The sequence below is a fragment of the Typha latifolia genome, chromosome 1 (assembly GCF_019914945.1).
Source record: "Typha latifolia isolate L0001 chromosome 1, TyphaL0001v2, whole genome shotgun sequence".
NCBI classification, from domain to species: domain Eukaryota; kingdom Viridiplantae; phylum Streptophyta; class Magnoliopsida; order Poales; family Typhaceae; genus Typha; species Typha latifolia.
The window spans coordinates 404,059-411,851 of record NC_133086.1 but is presented as its reverse complement, the minus strand read 5'-3'; the positions used below and the strand labels follow the sequence as shown (position 1 = coordinate 411,851).

General features: G+C 37.6%; 1 protein-coding gene and 1 long non-coding RNA gene across 3 annotated transcripts; both read right to left on the bottom strand.

Annotated features, from left to right (window-relative positions):
- Positions 1-520: 520 nt before the first annotated feature.
- LOC140784226 (uncharacterized) lies at positions 521-5,315 on the bottom strand. 2 transcript variants are annotated; one of them, XR_012108230.1, is made up of 3 exons: positions 5,076-5,315; positions 4,021-4,116; positions 521-931 (listed from the first exon to the last, which is right to left on the bottom strand). It is a non-coding gene; the product is annotated as an uncharacterized lncRNA (long non-coding RNA). The 2 variants fall into 2 exon arrangements; XR_012108231.1 differs by lacking the exon at positions 4,021-4,116 and having other exon boundaries at positions 5,076-5,288.
- A 194-nt stretch (positions 5,316-5,509) lies between these two features.
- On the bottom strand, positions 5,510-7,214 carry LOC140784218 (stem-specific protein TSJT1-like). The gene is made up of 4 exons (XM_073131489.1): positions 6,893-7,214; positions 6,230-6,470; positions 5,973-6,093; positions 5,510-5,882 (listed from the first exon to the last, which is right to left on the bottom strand). Exons 1-4 carry the CDS (start codon positions 7,087-7,089, stop codon positions 5,695-5,697), a joined length of 747 nt encoding a protein of 248 aa, XP_072987590.1. The 5' UTR covers positions 7,090-7,214; the 3' UTR covers positions 5,510-5,694.
- Between the last annotated feature and the right edge of the window lie 579 nt (positions 7,215-7,793).

The window sequence follows — 7,793 nt, the reverse complement described above, 5'->3', positions numbered from 1 at the left end:
CATGGACTCTTGTGTTTTGTCTTAAGGTTCTTATATTAAAGGAGGAAAGCATCTCAACCCTCAGGTCATGTGATTGCTTTATCTCTCTTCTCGTTAGCATGATTTTAATTTATAACAAATCTATTCCTAATTGGAATCTTTCCCTTGTTAAGAAATGGATAGCCTTTCTTTGTAAATGCTGCTGTTACTCTGTGTGGCTGGTTTCCCTTGTTGCTCTCAAAGTACCATTTCCTACAATATAAGAACTGAAAGACTAGTCTCTGTCATCATTTAGAGTACTTTTCATCACTTAAGATATATGATGAGGAATTTTACCAAACTTAAACGACATTAACTCAGACGTGTAATCTACCTTATAAAAATGGGAACACCTTGTCATGCAAAGTTTTCGGTCGATAAAAGTTGAATAAAAATTGGTGGTGTTTGGCCTTTACCTGCTTTACAAGTCTTCTCTACTCATCCTTGGCATATGGGTGAAACTTTTCAACTTCGAAGGAAAACATTAAAGCCAAAAGAGATGTGATCTTTTGAATCTATCTTCAATTATTTTATAGTTAACATCTTCATGAAGTTCACAAACTAAAATATATTTTGTTACATGGGATTAATAGGCTTCACCCGAAGAAGATAGAACTAATTACACATTTATGGTAAAACATGTAGTCAAACAATAACATTCAAAACTCCTTTTTTTAAAAATAAAAAATAAAAATTCCAGAGCTCTTGGCTCAGACAAGCAGTATAGTAATGACTCAGGACAAATGCATTGTCATGTGATCTCTGTGTATGACGCCTGATGTGCATGAGTGGGGTTCTCCATTCCTTCATGAGAGCAAGGTAGGTGGAAGTACAAACCTTGAAGCATTGCTGACAACAGTTGATGAGTCTTGTTTAGCTCATAATCTCGTACTTGAAAAGAAGCAAGCAGTGCCTGTAAGCAGTCTTAAGGACATACAGGTGAAAATTGCTATACTAGTAATTAAGTAATTCAACAGGAGAAACATCAATGTTTGTGGAGATGCTTGTATTATTTTTGGATTTCATAAAAGAATAATCAATAACCCATGAGATTTAAAATATATAATAGTAATGAGATTATGCAGTATCATCTTTTAAATCGATCGATTGATTGAAGGTGTGCACATGGAAACCCAGGACCATTGTTCAGGCTGGGAAAACTGCTCTACTTTTTTCCACAAAGAGATGAGACGAAGAGAAATTTCCAGGACCATTTTACCAGACCCCTCTTTTAAAGTGAATAGATCTGCAACTAGTTATCATTGAACATATTAGACTTAATTAATGAATATGTGGTGATAACGAACATAAGATCAATCAAACATCAAAGTCCAAGGAAAAAGTTTTATGTAGATTCTACTGGATATCAAACAGATTATCAGAGGTAGTAGTACCAAAGATTCATGAACAGTATATATGTTGTGGGAAGTAACTCCTAATAAGATTGCCCAGAAAATCCACTATCACTCGTTATGGAGAAAGAACAAGGGTTCCTAATACACATTCTTCATTTCTCCTTCTGCATAAATGTTCTCGCTAATTCGCATAGCAATACCCTTATGCTGTACACTTGTAGTTCCCTCACAAATCTACTCGCCCGTTTAGAGGGCCTAACGTTTTACTCGGAAACAAGGACGGTGATAATAGAACACCATTCAAGTAAACAAAAAACAAGGGGATTTCTTTGTTGCAGATGGGACCAGCTGATAAAAGACATAAAAGTTAATAAGAGGGTCAGAAGTTAGTAGGCATGGCCATGTGAAGTAAGCAAAAGAAGGAAGTACTCACATCGATCTTTTCTTCACTATTTCATTATGTGCTGAACGAGGTATCTGTCATGCCCAGTAGAGAACAAGTGAAGCTGTCAAGCATGACCTAGCAAAGATCATCCTTCTTGTGCTTCCTGCATATGAGATGCACACTTTTTTTTTGGGATAAAGAACACCTTTATCCACTCTTCCATGGAGAGAGAAAGTGAACAAATATTTTAATTATCCGAAGCTAGATCATGCTGGCAGCTTCACTCGTTCTCTTGGGCACTTTGAGCAGAAAGAGAGAGAGATAGAGAGAGAGAGAGATATAACAGAACCGAGATGCATTGGAGAGCAAGAGCTAGAGCACACGGGAGATGGCAGGATCTGTGGCTTATATATAGGTAATACGAGTGGTATAGTGCTAAAAATAATCTATGGGCGTTCAAAGTTACACCAAAAGTCAACTACCAAAGGGCAAAAAAAATGAAGTCAAAAGTCAACGAATCCAGGAGGGATAGGAGAAAGACCAATAATGGCAAGATATAAGGAATGAAGAATGGTAATTTGAGTCAAGTAGCAGAACTCATATTACTCTCTTTAGAGGAGGCAAATGAAGAATGACACAACAAACAAAGTAAAAGAATTTGGGCAATTTTCTCCATTCTCAAATTAAATAAGATGAACAAAAGAACAAAATTAGGGGGGAGATAGAGTGTTATGCACGGCAATCAAAATCTATAAGATTTTATGTAATTAATAATGTATTTTAAAATATTCTAAATGTGTAAAAATATTTAGAATATTTATATGAGCATATATATACAAGTCCTACAACGGTATAGGAAGAAATTCAAGAGAAAAACATACTTTCATGAAGTGATTCTTACTGCTCTATGGACAATAATTATGAAAATAATATTTTGACCATCATGCATTCAAGCACACTGATAAGAATGAACAATTCCGTGTGTGAAGGGTGAACCGAACATTTGAACGCATATACAGATCTTTGATTTTCTGATGTCTTCGTGGACAATTTTTGAAGGCTATTATTTAGACTTTATTTGACAAAGTTCAATCTAATTCTATGACATCTCTTGCATTATTTGTGGAGTAACTTTTAAAGATCATATTACGGCTTTGAGAGGCTTCAAAACGAGATATGCTAATTAGGGTTTTTATCTATCTCATCTTCTTTAGATCTTAAAGAACTTTGCCTCATTGAAACAGAAGCATCAATCTCGAGTGTCACTGAAATTGCAAATCAATCATGAAAGCAATACATCACGGATTCAAGCAAGCAGGACCTTATAGTCATAGATATAAGTGAACAATCTATAAGTCTATCTTGTAATTGATACAATTATTTAGTGATTAATTCAATCTTGAAAATAAATAATAGTTTTCTTAAAAAAAACTTGGGTTTAGATAATTTTCCACATAAAAGTATGTGTATTTACTATTATATTTTTATGCTTATTAGTCCACATTGATTTATTATTATAGCGTGGGATAGATCTGATCTCTTAGGGTTTATATTTTTTTTTCAAAGTCAATGGATTACATCTATGATAATGTAGTCAAAGTTTGCTGCAGTAACATGGTTGCCAAGATCGAAGAGTAATCAGCTTCCCGAAATGCTTAGTCAACCTTCAAGTGGCTTAGCAATGAGGCATGGTCACAACCTTTCCATGTGACACTTACAGAAGGATAAGTTCTCGTAAGTTAAAAAAAGAAGAAAGAAATACTTTAAAATAAACATTTGGAGCTCAAGCTTAAGGGTGTTTTTGAAAGCAAGATAGAGAAAGAACAAACAACCCAAATGCAAATCCAGAATGAGAGAAATAAATTTGGGACAGTTTCCAACCAACTTAAGAATGTAGTGCGGAAGTGAAAAGGAAGTCAGGCCCACTTAACAAATAAGAAAAAGATGAAAAGGATTCCCCCAAGCAGATATAGTAGCCCTCACCCTAAAATTGACTCTAAAGAGGATGCTGATAATAGATTGACCAGCCAGATTGTTTGGATAATGGTGAGCAAATGCTGTGAGATGTTCTCTCTGAGGATTCATCTGGTCTCTTACACGCTATGTTATGTGAGAAAATCTCATCCTAAATTCCATTTTATTTCCATGTCACACTTCAAAAGCAGCAAGATTGCAGCAGACTGCTCGTTATGCTCATTAGCGGCCACAAAAGTTTCAAAGGGCTCCCCAGGACAAAACAAGTATTCTTGATTAAAAGCTTACCTGACGATTATGGACTCGGTTATTTTTGAAGCAGCTGTCTGTAGAACGACGATCTAATGCGGTGACCCGTTTCTAGTACCTTCTTCTAACAATCAACTGGCAATTGCATATTTAGGAACGAATTAGCTTTGTTAAACTTAAATGAAGTTAATCATGATTAACTACCTGACCCAGTGACATTGCGGTACAAGAATTTTGCAAAACATTTGCTGGTTGACTAGACATTTTTAGGAGATCATCAGCAGAAGAAAATAAGTAAAATATCATAATTGTACAGATGGCGTGCCCAATCTTCACTATAACTTTCTCCGGGGAAGAAGAACTGATAAAGTACTAAACTGCCACAGAATTGGGAGCTATTGAATTTTAGAGAGGTACATATTATACTATCTAATTTTGCTAGCCTATGGAACATTTTTGCTGCCAGGAAACACAAGAAAGTTTCACAGATACGCTTAAGCAGTAGGATGGCCTGCCAAATTTCCCCTAGTACATTGACAGAGAAGGTCTACCAATAAATAACCTCAACATATTAGCAGCAGCATTAGAGGATGTTTATCATTTATTGTCATGCCCTTAGCTTGTCTCAATATGGCAGTTCTTCTAGTTCTCGTGTTAATCCTTGCTTAATCTATTAATCGAGAAATTACCAAGGGACAACGTTCTTGGTTTGGCCAAACCTTAACTGCAGGCCATTAGTTGCACAGGAATGGTTTCAATATCAGCTTCAATTTGCACTGAGATTCCAAGCATCAACCCAACACAAGCCTCTAAAAAAATATCTATCCGAGTACATAACGCCTAGATAACAATTGCCCATCATCCGAAAACCACATGGATTACTCCACTCAATTGCCCTGTAGAGGAGTTTAATCTCATTCCAGAGGGCCTACTTTTAGCCAGTAACTCATGCTAAACGAAATTTTTATGTACCGAGATCATTCGATTTACAATGAATTTTTACGAGACGATGGCTTGTTTCCTTGAAGCTCAAGTGATCATAACACATAATCATGATAAAAAAAATTCGAGAAAACAGGGAGGAAAAGGAATACCTAGGCAGATGGGAGGCCTCCATGCCCTGTTGGGAGCCTCGAAGTCGAGCGAAGAGGACAAATATTCAGCTCTTAGGACTAAAAGCACGTTCTAGTAACAAGAATTGTTCCAAAGGACGGATTTTGGAATTTAGGATTAGGGTTTCGAGGAAGAAAGGGAGGCCCTGGGAAAGGTCTGAAGGAGAAATAAGCAAAACGTGGAGGGGGCCATTCAAGAAATTCCTTTTCAAGGAGGAAGGAAAGGAGCAAGGTAAGGACTAAGGACTAAGGAGTAAAGAGGGAGGAGAGATAGAGCTTACAAATATCTAATCTTTTTACCGTCATGGGCCCAAGCCGAAGCCTTTTGCCCATCATGGGCTTTGGTCCATACTAACCTAAGTTAATCTCAAGAATATAACAAGGAAATTTGGCTTTGACTGCTAAACCAAAGAATGTAAATTCCCACGCGGAATGGAGATTACATAATTCATTAGGCAAATATGCAGAGAGGATTCATACAACAAAAGCATAGCAGTTCATAAAATAAAATGGCTGCCTCTTTAGTTGATCACAACCAACACAAAAAAAAGATAAATGATTGATACTGTTGCAAAGCAACAAATGGGCCTTGCTTACGGATTTAGTATTGAGAAGACCAGTTTGCAGCACTGTCAACCCTAGGTATTCCTGAATCCTTCTTAGCTTGGACATCAACCTTGTACGTAGAACCACACACCTGGCCTTGGCTGTCAACCCTGGGCATTGGCTTCAGCTCATTCATAGGATGCTCAAAGCTTTGTAGTCCCCCAGAAGTAGTAAAGAAGCAACCTGATCACAGAATAAGAGTGATGAATAAGTTACACAACAACTAACTACAGACACAAGTGTCTATCCACTTCATTTTTTTTCGCATAATACCTTTTGGAAACGGCGCAAAGGATTTCCCGCAGCCCTTTTTGATGATCTCAATATCATCAGAGAGTACCAGACGATCTTCTGAATTAACTCCCCAGAAGAAGGGAACATTTCCGTCAGCATCCTGAGTTACAACAGAGTTCCTCCATTATTCATTATAAGAATACCAAAACTTCAGTAACAAAGTTTCTAAAATCCTCAACAACCATAATCTCTTCAAATCCTAGAAACAAAAGATATAACTGGTTTGGAGTACTCACAGCAGCAATAAATGTAGATCCTGAAGAGCTGTCAAAGAGGATAAATGCAAATTTCCCACTAAGATCTCTCACAACCTGACTCGCAGGAAAAGGGCCTCTGTCTCTTAAGGTTCTGTAAGCTTCTATCACGATAATTACTTCATTGGCACTCTTGCCCAAGCCATACTGCTGCTTCAAAAGAGTAATATTCTCAATATGCCCTTGGAACATGCAAAATATATCATCCACAACCCCAAATAATCTGCAAGTAAACGTACCAGGAAAACAGAAATGTAGAAAAGAATTAGTCCCGTCAAATTCGATGCAATATATCATATTAAACTAGTAATATATATGTTATTATATACGTATTGCAGTACAGATCTAGGTGAGCAAAATCGATTACATTTTCCCTTTTCACGAAGAAGCTTAACAATGATCATGTCAAACAAAAAGGAGAGAACTTGTGAGATCCACTGACCACGTCCTCGTGCGAACAGAACTCAAACATAAAATAGCCGTATCCGAAAGAGGGACCACTATAAATCCGAAACAGATCCTTACCAGAAGGCAAAAAAAGAAAAGAAAAAAACTAATTTATATAGTTCAATAAATATAACATAATATTTCACCTTTTATAATAATAATCATAATCATCATCATCATAAAGATGGCAATATATACCTTGGAAGGAGAGGGTTTTGCTTCGCGGCGGAGTAGGCGATGGCCCCGGAGGCACCAAGGCCTAGGGTCACCGCCCCTTCGTGTGCCGAAGCGAAGTGCTCCATTAATGGGCCTAGCCCAACTCCGCCCTCCGCCGCCGCGGGGCTTCGCAGCCCCTCCGGGCTCTTTGCCACCGACCGATCGAAAACCGCCAACATTTCTCTGCCGCGGGTCCAACCCCGAATCTTTATTCCAAGCGATCACAAAAGAGAGAAGACGACGAAATGAACGGAAAGGGTCGGTGGTCAATTTATAGACCTCGTATTCCTAAGATGCCCTCGGGAAGACGATCATATTTACTTTTCCGCAGAGGAGAAGACAGGAGGAGGAACCGGAAAAATTAGCCCACCTCTGCGAGCGGAACACGTGTTCATCGGGTAACGGCCACGTGATGTCACGTGATACATAGCTAGCCGGGGGGCAGTTTGGTAAACTCGAGAGGGCTAAAAAGTCCATCCTTATCCGAGTTCCGACCCTCGTCATTGCTGCACGATTGTGACGTGGAATGTAAGCGAGATGAATTAATTTTCTAAATAATCAATCAAATTAATATATTAAGATCATGCCCATGGTCAGAATACGAATGAATATACCTTACGCTTGTTGACTATTTTGATTTCTTAACTTATTTATTCGCATTATTACTATTAGTCCATTACTTCACAAATTAATTTTCTTTATTGATATAGATAACGTTATCATCTCTTTGTTAGATTTATAAATATAAAAAGGTTATGTAGGAATTGTTATTGTTCGTGTATTCCATTCACTTCCTTGGAGATAAAAACAAATCGCTTGTCCCATCCAAACATATATCTCGAGGGTTTATAAAATTAAGCTGCGAAGACGTTTCCAAAATGGG

Coding starts and splice junctions, on each gene's coding strand:
- LOC140784218 (XM_073131489.1), bottom strand. CDS start 7,089: ATGTTGGCGGTTTTCGATCGGTCGGTGGCAAAGAGCCCGGAGGGGCTG. Junction 6,471..6,892: donor CAAAACCCTCTCCTTCCAAG/GTATATATTGCC, acceptor GTTTACTTGCAG/ATTATTTGGGGTTGTGGATG. Junction 6,094..6,229: donor GATCTACATTTATTGCTGCT/GTGAGTACTCCA, acceptor GTTGTAACTCAG/GATGCTGACGGAAATGTTCC.